This window comes from Phragmites australis, chromosome 8 (genome assembly GCF_958298935.1).
Source record: "Phragmites australis chromosome 8, lpPhrAust1.1, whole genome shotgun sequence".
Classification (NCBI taxonomy): domain Eukaryota; kingdom Viridiplantae; phylum Streptophyta; class Magnoliopsida; order Poales; family Poaceae; genus Phragmites; species Phragmites australis.
In genome coordinates this window covers 34342957-34356222 of record NC_084928.1, presented here as the reverse complement: position 1 = coordinate 34356222, position 13266 = coordinate 34342957, and the positions used below count along the sequence as shown (strand labels likewise).

Below are 13266 nucleotides of genomic sequence, written 5' to 3'. Positions count from 1 at the left end.
AACAAGACGTAGAGCTATTATCTTAAAAGAAACTTGAACATGTATAAAATCTTATATTATCCTCTTCGATACGTATAGTTGATGATCATGTATTCTTATTTTAAATAAATATTTATATAATTAATTTTACCCATCGTTGATGATACCTTTTCTAATCAATTTTTTTAGAAATCGGCTTTATTGGCTAGCATTTTGAATCATGATTTCACCTTCATACCGGTAGTAATCTAGTCGATGACGGTGACCAACGAGGCAAACAAGTCAGAAGCAAGGTGAACTGAGGTGCAAATTTGCTTTCAGCCCATAATTGATGTGTTGTCGTCGTTCTCATTGTCTGCACTGTTATGTTCAGACTAACTACCTACATTGATCAATTTCTGGTAGTGCAAATGAACTGTCAGGTTTTGTTACTCGAGGAAAAAAAACCTTATCGTATCTGTTAGGTTTAAGCAGATGTGACTTCGGTTGTGTGCATCTTACGTAATATTTAACTTTTTATTACTTTATCAGAGTGATAATATCTCGCTGAGAATAATAAATAGCCCCATTCGAGTCTATGACAATAGGCCGAGTGGTAAATTTTCACTATATCGAATAACAGAGTGAAAAAAAATCAAATACATCACATCTCATAATGTAGAGGCTGGATAATTTTATTCCTTCGTTAAAAAAAATCATGAACTACTTATAAGTACTTTACAAAGATGAAATTCACGTCGAGTTGAAAAGGTTTTTCTTTGTAAACAAAGCTTTGGTAACTTTACTGCACTTGAGAAAATTACTTATTTGCTAAGGAAGATAAGTCAATTCTATCTGTACTATCATACAAATGAACTTTTTTTTATTTGCTACTACTTCTAATTCTTATTTTTTATTCGCTACTATTATCTATTTGACTCATAGAAAAGACATATTTACTCTTGAGGAGGAGAACGACGACCTTCGGCAGAGCTCGAGTCATAAACCCCTCCTGGAAGCAAGAGCGGATGGAAGAAGAACGTGCCGAAGGCAAGGACGGGTACATGGGAGACTGCATCCCTATCACAGGTGTCCACGCCGCCGTGCCGACAGCCATGCTCGAGGTCGCCGTCCTACTCTCTAAAGAAAAATATGTCTTTTTTTGGTTAAATAGATGACAGTGGAGAAGAAGAATTAACAATTAGAAACGGTGACAAATAAGAAAGTTTATTTCATATGATGATATATAGAAAATTACATTATCTTTCGATAATAAATAAGGAATTTTATTTAGAAGTAGAAAAAAAAATAGATCGTATTCGATGATGCTCAAGCTGGCCTTGGAGAGTGAGACTTTCAGCCTGGCATTGGCATGTGGCATGATTTACGAGCCGAAGAACTTTATTAGTTTTTCTTTTAAGTTTCTGTCCTAGATAATATATCAAGTTGGCGTATGCCTTGGCAGTGTTGGGATGTAAAAGTCCTTCGGGCACTAATCTCTTACGGGATGATACTCCACCGATGTCCAAGTTGTGGGGGGAAGAAGAGAAAAGGGACAGCCCTTGCCATTGCTGCAATACAGAAGGTGGCACTTGTGAGCCTTTTGCATTAGGCCCAACTCAGGTGGTTAAACCCAATAAGGCCCAATAGCTTGTGGTAGGATGGATTCCTTGAACTGGAGTTTTTTTATTTTCGAAATTTGCAAATATATGTGTATGTTTTCAAAATTTATAAATATATAGTCCTGTCGTTCATTCGGTGGGCGATAAGTTAAAAAATATAAAAATACCACGTTTCAATGCTCTCAAATTTAAAACACTATTAAAACATCATGAAAAAATCTGGAAAAAAAATTAGTATAGAGGATGCAAGCATATATGCTACTTCAAATGCTGGTGCAAGTAACGGAAAACGTATCCGGCTGACCGGCTCCATGCTTCGGGACAAGTTTGATCATAGCTATGTGTGCATTACACAATCCAACGGCTGATCATTCCTGCAGTCCCCTGCTGTTGCAGTTACATTTTCTGAGATTTCCAGCCTCCAGGTTATTTACATGTTCATCTCAGGTTTCGATGGCAATGGTTAGTCCATTACAGTGTACGCTAATCTCCGCTATTATATGCAAAAATAGAAGTACCTCACCATACGTGAATCGAAAGGGTTCGAGTTTCGGAGTTTGTCCGAAACGGAGAGACAAGACTCACCGAACAGAACAAGCGCAGGCCGCAGAGACTTTGAACGAAGAAACCGACAAAATATAGGTCAGTCACATGCACGGCCATCAATGCTCTCTCTCTCTCTCTCAATGACCACGAACGATCAGTTTGGTCCAGAGAAAGGAGGGCACGCATAGGCTTCTCCAGGAAGGGAAAGGGAGTGAACAAGCAGACGCTGATCTGATCGATCGATCGATCAGGCGTGCATGCACTTGTTGCATTCATTCACACGCGTGCATGCACTTGTTGCATTCATTCACACGTGTGCACAGAAAGTGCGAGGCCAATATGACCGGTAGCTGAGGAAAGAAACAAGGAGAAGACGACCCAACGAAGTGTTGATGGATCAGGATTCAGGAGCCCACAAACAAAATTTAAACTTAGGCAATCTATATGAACGTATTTATCGAAATAGATAATATATTGTCGAATTTAAAAATTTAGCATTTATATTCGGCGTATCATTTACTGAAAATGTATTTTCGGTACACCATACGTCGAAAAACTCATATTCGGCACACCGTGTGCCGAATATGGACTTTGCCTGTCATGCGGTCTTCAATGTCGTGCAAAGCCCATATTCGGCACACCGTGTGCTGAATACGGCACTGTAGCCCATATTCGGCATACGGTGTGCCGAATACGATTGGGTCCGCAGTTCTTTTGACGTACGGTGTACCAAAATTTAATTTGATAAATGATGTACCGAATATGAATGTTAAAATTGTAAATACGACAACATATTATCTATTTTGATAAATACGCTTATATATGTTGTCTAATTTTGAATTTTTCCCACAAACACAGCTCAATGGTTGCCTGTGCTGCGTAACGTACAGTAGTATACTGTCCGTATACATGCACCGTAATTTATGTGCTTAGCCACTTACTTCTCTTCGCCTATACCTACACGGACTAATTAACCCTTTGTCATTGGACTAGTGATGGATGGATTAGGTCCAACATATATTCAGCTGATGCCGTCGCTGGCTGCAAATACTATGCGTGTCTTGGACGTTTGGTAAACTTGATTATACAAATACTTATTTAAAATAGATATTTAATTATTAAATGTGTATACCGAAGAGAAGATACAATATTTTATACAGGTTCACATATCTATTAGAATAATAACCATACGTCGTATTTTACATTGATTAATCTAAAAAAAGCAATTACAATGGAGCCGTGTGCAAATCTAATCCTAAGGACATCAGCAAGTTCACTCGTATTGTAAAATCTAAAGCCGTTGCCAGATGAATCTAATCATAGCTCACATCAATTATGGATCTTAATGGGTTACTTCTATTTCTATCTGACTAGCATTGCTTCGTATTGCCAATCCGACTTCACGGTTGCAATATTTGCTCTTCAAATTTAATCATTTCTACCACAGAATCAGAGTTCTACCAAACGGCCCATTAATTTATAACGGTTATAAAATCTAACATATTAAATAAAAAGGCAAGTGTATGATGAGATCTATCTTTTAAGATATACCGTATTTCTAATAAATCTTTATTTATTAAATATTAAATCCTCATCGGGCTTATTAATTAATACTCATGCTAAGACATTATCTTCTTCTATCTACATACATGTACGTTACGGTATATGTATACGGGTATATACTCTGCACTCGTACGTACGGCTACGGGATGTGCATTCCACGCTGGATTAATCGCTGTTTGGCGGTGGATCCATCGATGCATCGTAGAGACCAGTACAAAAACCCATGCGTGCGTGATGCGTAGCAGGCACGCAGGTGCAGCAGGCGCGACCGCGCTTGTTGGATGGGCAAATATGGCAGCAGCAACAGCACAGCCCGGACGGCCGGCGGGTCATTCGCTAGCTCTTGCCGGTGGTGACACGACGTCTCCACTCCGCGCGCATCAATAATGCGAGCAAAAGCTGCAGTGTTACCCCAAAAATATACTCCAGTAATTGTCTCATCCATTCTTCGTTCAATGACTCGATGAGTGAGAGCGAACGAGGCTATAGCTCGGTGGACAGGCACCAGTGTGGTGTTCGAGTCTGAATAATTTTTTTTTTTGTCTCATGAATATATTACAATGTACCGTCGTCTATGGGATCTATAATGGGTCCTAATGATCTCTTTAAAGGCGTGATCTTCATGCTGTCTATTTATAGAGCTGATCATACATATATGAAATGTGTTTAGTTGTACGTGTGTAGTTAGATCACGTCTAAGGGATTTCTGTCGTGGGCGAAAATCTCATCGTGAAGGTATTTTCGTTTATTTCAACACTCCAACGGTTTTCCTTCACGGTTTTCATCACGAAGAAATTCTTAAGGTTATTTTTTTCAGTATGGAATTTTCTCTTCTTTTTTTAATTCTTTTTAAAAAATGTTATTCTCTTTAAAAAAACTGTTAGTAATAAGAGAAAATAAAGAGAATAAAAATAAAAAAGAGAATTAAAAAGAAAATAAAATAAAATAAAAATATAGTAGGAGATAAGCCTGGATGAGTGAGAGAGATGGGAGGAAGGTGAAAAGACTGGTGAGGTGACGACCTCTTCACTGCAGTAACGTGGAAAGAATCACTCTGGACCCTACGGCCATCGATCGCTCTGCCAGTCTGCCATCACGCCCACGAGGTGAATGTCTACGTTCCGGGTCCCACCCCGTCCTGCCTCCCTACCATCTCATCTCTTTCGCTTTCTAGTTTCTAGCGTCTCCTACCGTCCTACGCAAGAAGGGGACTCGATGACGTGCCGCTCGTCCGGCCTGTATGTAGGTATATATTGTTGTGTTGTACAGTGTACACACGGCATACGTACAAATATGTGTAAAAGTATGTATACTCCGCATTTCACCGTGGGGGCAATTAATCTCGAAGGGTTCGAATAGTCCCATATCAGATGTGGGAGATCGAAAGCATGGCGTATGGTGTGTTTATTTTGAGTGGGATAGTGATGGATTATCTCACTCCTATTTTTTTTTTATTTGAGGAATGTTGTAGGTTGATTCATCGTCTTATTCCCTGTAAGCACAGGCCTAGTGTAAAAACGAGGAATAGAGACCTCTCACCAAAATTCTAGGATGATCTTATGATGGATCATTTCATTTATGACCAATTGACTTCTTAACGCTACCCAATGTCAATGCACGAGATACTTCGCCAGAAAAGATGGATCTATGGTGTTGTGTTCTTGGAACAAAAAATACTAGAGCTTAAGAGGCGCGCAAGGGAAGCTAACATGGCGATGGAAGAATAATGTTCCTGATGGGCGTTGGCTGTGGGATTAGTTGTTTACATCTTGCAAAATCTAATCGGTTTTACCCAAACCAAGTGATATGCGGCTGCAATGTTTATGGTGCTAAAATGTAAAAAACTTCGGTAGTCTGGTGTTTAAGCTAGTGGCTTGCCAGGCTTACCATACGTAGGATGCTTTGGCTCAGTTTGGATAGGTTTTATTTCCTAAAAAAACCGGAATCTATTTAAGGAGCTAGTTTTTGCTCTTGATTTTCAGTGGTTTTTAGTTGACTGAAAAAACGATCATAGCTGAAATAAACTGGAAGGTAAGAAGCAAGCTAAGAGAAATTTTTTTTCTGATTTTTTATACTGACAAGCTAAAAAATTATTATAAAAATCAACAATTAAAATTCAACCGTTAGAACCGTTTTCTCAACTGACTGAAGTTCTAAAACCATAACCTATCCAAATAAAACTTTGTGCTGTAAATAAGTTCATATGAGAGTAATAAAAAAAGGGTCAGTCCTACTACGGCTTGTAGTTCTAAAAAGCATTAGAGCTTGTTTGGTCTATTTTCACACCTTGCCCTACCTCATTGCCAAACTAGATTTGAGAAGAAAATACCCGGTCCGGAAAAAGCCCGAGCCCGGCTCGATTTTAGCCCACCCATGATGCCCGTTGGCTGATACGGACGAGCTTGGCAACAAGTTCTCAGACAAAAAAAATCAGGTCCAACTCGAAACTTTAATTTTAATTATTCTTCAATGTAAAAATCGTAGCTGGCTTGGCCCGGCTCGACCACGGCCTGATTAGTGATTTCTGTTGCCTGTTGGATTTTACAGCCGGGACCCTACTCAGGTCTATGCCAAACGATGCCTAAGAGGTAGCCAACAATGCGTTCGATACACATTCGGTAATGCTCAACTCCAAAGGTTCTAAGGATAAAAAAAATCGGACGTCGGATGTTGACTGTAACATAAAAAATAACTGTAGCAATAATTTTTATAACATATAAAACATTAGATTTGAACATATGAAATATTAGATACGAAAATATAGGAATTAACTTAAATGGATATTTTTTTAGTCTGGATCTATGTGCTATTTTGATGCATGATTTGAGTGCAACAAATTTATATTACGTCTGAAATATTAAATTTTGAACATCTGAAATATTAGAGATATGAAATATAGAAATTAACTCAATTGAATAATTTTTTCGGATCAAGATTTGTGTGCTATTTTGATGTATTTTTTTAATATTACAAATGTTGATTTCAGATGTTACAGACGTTAGTTTTCGATGTTACAACAGACAGTTGAAACATCCTTATCTATCGGACATCCGGATGCTAGAATCTCCTATATACATTAGGAAGATTGGAATCTATCCCAGGTGGGCTCTAAAGCTTGAAAACAGTGAAACGCCAAAATCGTGTCAACAAAAAAAATCAACCACCACAAAAAGGTCTGGCAAAATTTGACAAAGTACGACACACCTAGCATTTTTAATTTGTTTCCAACTCACGCAGGATCTAGCGGTAGAAGGCAATCGATCAAACGTCGCGTTAATTTCCATGTTCACTCGTAGACACGCACGATCGAAGTCATATACGCCAGTCAAACATCACGCATGTACTTTTGGCATATAGATGCAGGCCCGTCTGGCGTACGTAGGTAAACTAAGCAGCATACGCAAATACAGGCGACGCGGATGAATCGGACGCATACATACATCCGGGGCGAGCAGTGTTGCACCTGCCGTGGCCTTAAATGATTGGGGTCACCGCTCGGTCGGCGTCTCCCTCTTGCTGCGGATGTGTGTATGCGCCGCTGTCCTCCCCCGCTGCTCCGCCGCTGCTAGCTGCAACTCCGTCCTCTCCTCCTCAATGTCGCAGGCTGCTGGGCTCAGCTAGCTTCCCAGCCGTACACGCTTGCCCTTGCCCACCCTACTAGTACCACCACCACCCGTCCCGTCCTCCTCGATCGCATTCACCACCCGTCCACCCCCTCCTCTTCGTCTTGCCTCCTGCAGGCGCCTATCCCTCTCGGCAGGAAAAGGAAACTGCATCTGCTCGCTTCTCCCTCCTGGCGCGCCTGATCGATCAGGGGAGGAGACAGGATCGGTCCGTCTCGTCTGGCGCTCAGGTGAGTGAGACCGGCTGATCGTTCGATCGATGCGCGATTTCTGTTCTCGCTGCTGATTCATTACCGTGTCTCAACTGACTCTCTCCCTCTCTCTCTATATATCTCTGGACAACCAGTGCGCCAGTTTCTAGGCTGCCGCAGCAGCTGCTGACCTCAGATCAGGCAATTCTTGGGATGTGATGCCCTCAGAGGCACCGTACTTGCTCTGGACCATCTGATTCCCCATTGCAAACCCTAGGTTTTTAAAACACTTTCTTTTCTTTTTTTTACCTTGAATCAAGCAGTGGAAGCTAGGACCACGAAATCTCAAGCTTCTAGTTTACTAATTTGTTATTCCCTCTTTCCGCCGCCGCGAAAGTTTCCAGCTTCCTCTCGAGAAGCTCAAGATTAGCATGTAATTGACTCACCGATGGCAGTGAAAAGCAGCGTTTGGTTGGGTCTTTTGGTTCCCGGCGTTGCATTCGCACTAACCGAGGGCGTTTTTTAACTGCGTGCATGCAGATCTGAGGCGTGAGTAGCGCGGAGCAAGTGGAAGGCATGCAGGGCGGAGGCGCAGCGGACAGCCCGGGCGCGGCGGCGGCCGACGCGCCGCGGCCGAGCCGGTACGAGTCGCAGAAGCGGCGGGACTGGCACACGTTCGGGCAGTACCTGCGCAACCACCGGCCGCCGCTGGAGCTCGCGCGGTGCAGCGGCGCGCACGTGCTGGAGTTCCTGCGCTACCTCGACCAGTTCGGCAAGACCAAGGTCCACGCGCTGGGCTGCCCCTTCTTCGGCCACCCGTCGCCGCCGGCACCGTGCCCCTGCCCGCTCAGGCAGGCCTGGGGCAGCCTCGACGCGCTTGTCGGCCGCCTCCGCGCCGCCTTCGAGGAGCACGGGGGCAGGCCCGAGGCCAACCCCTTCGGTGCGCGCGCCGTGCGCCTCTACCTCCGCGAGGTCCGCGACAGCCAGGCCAAGGCGCGCGGCATCGCCTACGAGAAGAAGCGCCGGAAGCGGCCGGCCCCGTCGCAGCAGCAGCAGCCCTCGGCGGCGACGCCTCCGACCCCGGTTCACACCTCCTCGCCGGTCCTGTCGGCCGCGGCCACCGAGACGGCCGACGCGCGGCCCGTGCCGGAGGCCCGGCGTCAGTTCTTCATCCCGCACCCGCAGTTCCTGCACGGGCATTTCAGCTTGGGGCCGGGCAACCCCGAAGCGGTCGCTGGCAATGGCAACAGCAGCGCCAGCGCCAACGGCGGCGGCAATGGTGATGAGATGGCGCTGGCGCTGGCGGCAGCGGCGGAGGCGCACGCGGCGGGGTGCATGCTGCCGCTGTCTGTGTTTAACTAGCCGTATAGCAAAGCGAGGTAGGTTAATCTGGAGGTTTATCTAGCGTTAAGATCGATCTCAAGATGGATGATCGACTTATTAACGATGGATCGATCAACACATACGTACTGTTCGATCTTATGGATTCTCTGCTACTCTCTTTTGGTTACATTTCCTGCTCTGCTGCTGGGAAATAGTAGTACTTGTACTGTAGGGTTTGCAGTAGTAACATGTACTCGTTTTGTGTATGCAACGATGATGGTGATAATATATAATAGGAGGCTTAATAGATGTATGGCAATAGTTTAGGTATCGTACTGTTTAATTAATTGGTTGTGTTTCTTTGACGTTACTAATTGATGATAACACAACTTTTTAACCTCTCTAATTAATATTATGTCTTTTCTTGCTGTTCTTGGTGCTTTATTTCTTCTTTGATTTTCTCCTCCTCTCTTAGAGATGATATTCTATTAAAACCTGTTTTGAAAAGATAAATACAAATATATATTCGAAAATCCGGTTCTATAGTTCTTAAGTGTCCGACTTTACCATCTTAATAGTTATCAAACTGTCATGTATGCATGATTCAGTTTGAACATAAATTCAAAGATTTGCCTACAAAACAGTAATAATCTACAGTGATTAAGGAGATAAATGTGCATTGTATTTACAGATTTTAGACTAATATAGTTCCTAACTAAAAAAATACATTAGACTGAAAAAGTACATAAATGTTTGAGCTGGATGGGAGAAATTTTTAATAGCATGTACCCAAACTAGTAGAAGTGCCTTCTCTTTGAAGTGTAAACGTGACATGATTTGTTGATGCAATTAGAAAGTGTTGGAGTATCTCATTGTTTATGCACGGTACTGATCAGTTACTTCTGCAAACAACAGTGTAATGAAATCCAAAATAGGAAAAGACTGGAAGCTTCGTACAGTACTATGAAAAATTAGGTTGTACTGAGTTTTTTTTATTCATGCGTTTCAGTGATCATAAACACTTGTCAGTTGACAAAGTTTCTGCACTGATTAAGGGAAATTTCAGTCTTGCATACATCAGATGGGAAGGGAAAAAAAATGGAGAAAAGGGAATGGTAGGACAGAGTTTAAGCCACCAGGCATAGGGAGGGAGGTAGATCACTATTTTATGGTACAACACCACTTGTGAATTTGTTATCTCCTGCAGACCGCAGGATTGCAGAATCTTTATTCTAATCCTATGACACGGATTAGATTCGTACATTGTGGATGTTTTATATATCACTTACGTCATCTCCGATCGTTTATTTTAGGGTCTAGAATTTTTTCACGAAAGAAATTTCATTTCTTTTAGCGTTTCAATAGTTTTTTTTATAGTTTTTATTACGAAAAGATTTTAAAGTCATCTTCTTTATGACGAGATTCTCTCCTTTCTCTTTACAAATTCCTTCGACAAGAAGTTGTTGAAGATGAAAAAATAAAAGAAATAAAGAATAAAAAATAAATAAAGAATAAAATAAAGAAAATATAGTTAGAGAGGATCTTAACCCATTTAGTAACAGGTGGCATCAGTTTGTTCCTCTTCTCCAGTATGTGTGCTAGCCATGCATTTTTCAAGTCCGTTTCAGTAGCCATTGACGTCCACTGCGAAGTAGCAGTAGCGTACATTGATAAACGGCTACAACTTGAGATCGCCGGGCGGCCGCAATACGCCACAAATCCTTAGACCCATGTAAAGTGTTTAATAATTGCGTGAGAGAGAGGGAGGCAGAGAGAGCCAGACCCATATGTCAGTCGGTGGCACTGGTTCCACTCATCCTCTGGGCAGATCGAGGTAAGGAGCCCCATGGACAGATATCAGACTGATAGAGGGGCGGCGGGACTCTAGCGGGCGGCAAAACCAGCAGTGGCGGCCGGATCAGGCCGGGGTCACACAGCGAAGCGACGATGGGCTGTACATTACATCGGCGAAGCGGGGCGGCGCCACTAGGTATAATTACAGAAATAATTTAGTGAAACGTCTCTGTACCATCGGAGCTATCTGTATAAATGGTATCACAGACGGTTTAAAACTAAAACCGTTTAAAAAATAACGAGAGCAATTTCTACCGTGTGGAATACTTTAGTACATACGATTCTCATTTAGAAATCGTATGTACTAATAATACAGACAGCTCTTAAATAAGACTGTCTATATAAATACAAAGTACAGATGGCTCCAATCTCAACTGGAGCATGCCACACTGCATTTGACACGCGACACTGGTACAGACGGCTCCAACCTCAACTGAGCGTCCCACACTGCATTTCACACGACGCCCCACACGTGCATGACCCCGAAACCTTCTCCAAACTGCTAAGAGCAAACTCAGAGCCGTCCTTCTCCCTCCCCATCTCCATCTCCCTTAGATCCGACCTTTAGATATAGAGCGCCTTCTTCGTCTCCCCCAACCGCGCCACGCTCGACGCCACAGGTAGCTACCAGGGCCTCTTTAACTCCTCCGCCTCCACCGCGGCTGGTGCCAGGAGCGGCTCCGCCACCAATGTCATCATCGAGTTCGACATCATGGCAACCTCAGATCTGGCCCCCTCCCTCCCCATCTCCAGCGGCCTCGCCGTCGGGAGGGAGCGAGGCCTCGTCACCGGTCTCCTCTTCGCCACCACCCTGAGCCCATCGCAGCCTAGAAGTTGAAGGCCTTGATCTAGATCGAACCATGGTCTGCCTCAGCGCACTCCTCTTCATTATCATCGTCGCGGCGGCCACGCTCCTCTCCGCGTCGGGCGCCCGCGACTTCTACCTTCCTGGGAGCTACCCGCACAAGTACAACCTCGACGAGTCCCTCAACGTGAAGGTGAACTCCCTCACCTCTATCGACACCTCTAGGGTTCTACTTTTCTCACTCATTGATTTGTCGATTCAATTTGTATTATTCTCTCGGAAGGATGTTAGATTTGGGATTGGAATCCTGTATTGGTTTCTATGTGTGATTGAGAATGACGTCTGGATTTGGGGATTGGAATCCCGTATTTGTTGAAGCCCAAAAGGCAAACGCACAACTACATTCATGTTTAACTAGCATGCATCCTTCATCCAGAGTGATTAGCATTTTTCTTAACTACTGTTATTTGTTTGCCTATGTTGACATCATATTTGATGAATCAGACTTCCTAATAAGGTGTTCTGATTTTAAGCTGCAGCACTACGGGCAGGAATCTGCTAAGCTGAGGCAGCTAATCACCAACTTGCAGAACTCCAACAGGTTCAGCATTTATAAAAGACGTATTGTGCACATCTTGGCGAATCAACTTAACTAAAAAGTTTTTTTAGGTGACTAAGCTCTCCATTGATGTTTTAGGTCCCTGATAGGTGATTCTATCACAACCATGAGCACAAGAACCTTAAGCAGCTGGAGGCTAGGTTGGACAAAGGTCTGGGAAAGATTAGAGCAAGAAAGATACCATGCATGTGTTATAATCACACATTGAGTTTTGTGCTTCAAAGAACTATTTTGTTTGCCTAACGCATGAGCATTTCATTACCTGCAGAATGAATTGCTGTCTTCTAAAATCGAGTATATGCATAGAAGGGTTCAAAGAAGGGACCTTTTGATGAATCAGAATTTGTTGTAGCTCGTAGTGCCTTTTGAAGATACTTGTCCATTTCTCATGAATATACGATATGTTTACCAAATTTATACCGTCTGCATATTGTGGATTTGATGTAATCAAAGAGCATATCAATGCAATCGATGTATGGGTCACAATTTTATTTTTTTGTATTTTTTTTATCTTAGTACATACGGTTCTAAATTAGAACCGTCTGTGCTAATGATTTGTACCGACGGTTCAAAAGTTGTTTGTAATAATCTGATTTGTACAGACTGTTTTTCATAGACGGTTCGAAAAAATGTCTCGCACTAGGTTTTCGAACCGTCTGTTCAAAATATTTCTCTAGTAGTGGGGGTAGAAAGGGAATTAGGGTGGGGTGGTGGCGTTTCTTCGGTGACATGCATAGTTCCAAATGGTAGCACCCTCCACCGATCCTCGTCGCAACGATTTGAGGAATCCCCATGGAATGGTGAAACGGGCCAATGGTGTGTCAAAGGAGAAACACTCCCCCTCCCAACCTAAATTCCCTTTTTGCCCCAGTGGCTCTGCCCTGCTTTGCCGCTGCAACGTGCACCCCATCGTTGCTTCGCCTTGTGACCCTGGTCGGATCCAGCCACCATTGCTTCGTTTTGCCACTCGCTAGAGCCTCGCCGCCCCTCTCTTAATCTGATATATGTCCATAGGGCTCTCTATCTCGATCTGACCAGAGGACGAGTGGAATTGGCGCCATCAACTGACATATACATCCGGCTCTCTTTGCCTCTCTCTCTCTCATGCAATTATTAAACACTTTAAAATGCATCATAAAAAATATAGCTCTAAATATTATGA

At 43.2% G+C, this 13266-nt stretch overlaps 1 protein-coding gene across 2 annotated transcripts; it reads left to right on the top strand.

Moving 5' to 3' along the window:
• The first annotated feature begins 7165 nt into the window (after positions 1-7165).
• LOC133927207 (protein G1-like2) lies at positions 7166-9135 on the top strand. Of its 2 annotated transcripts, XM_062373565.1 has the most exons (4): positions 7166-7542; positions 7659-7780; positions 7901-7936; positions 8044-9135. In XM_062373565.1, exon 4 carries the CDS (start codon positions 8080-8082, stop codon positions 8863-8865), a length of 786 nt encoding a protein of 261 aa, XP_062229549.1. In that variant the 5' UTR covers positions 7166-7542; positions 7659-7780; positions 7901-7936; positions 8044-8079; the 3' UTR covers positions 8866-9135. The 2 variants fall into 2 exon arrangements, with proteins under 2 accessions (XP_062229549.1, XP_062229548.1); XM_062373564.1 differs by lacking the exons at positions 7659-7780; positions 7901-7936 and having other exon boundaries at positions 7176-7542.
• The last annotated feature ends 4131 nt before the right edge of the window (positions 9136-13266 follow it).

Bases quoted from the DNA above. Each gene is read 5' to 3' on its own strand.
- LOC133927207 (XM_062373565.1), top strand. From the start codon at position 8,080: ATGCAGGGCGGAGGCGCAGCGGACAGCCCGGGCGCGGCGGCGGCCGAC.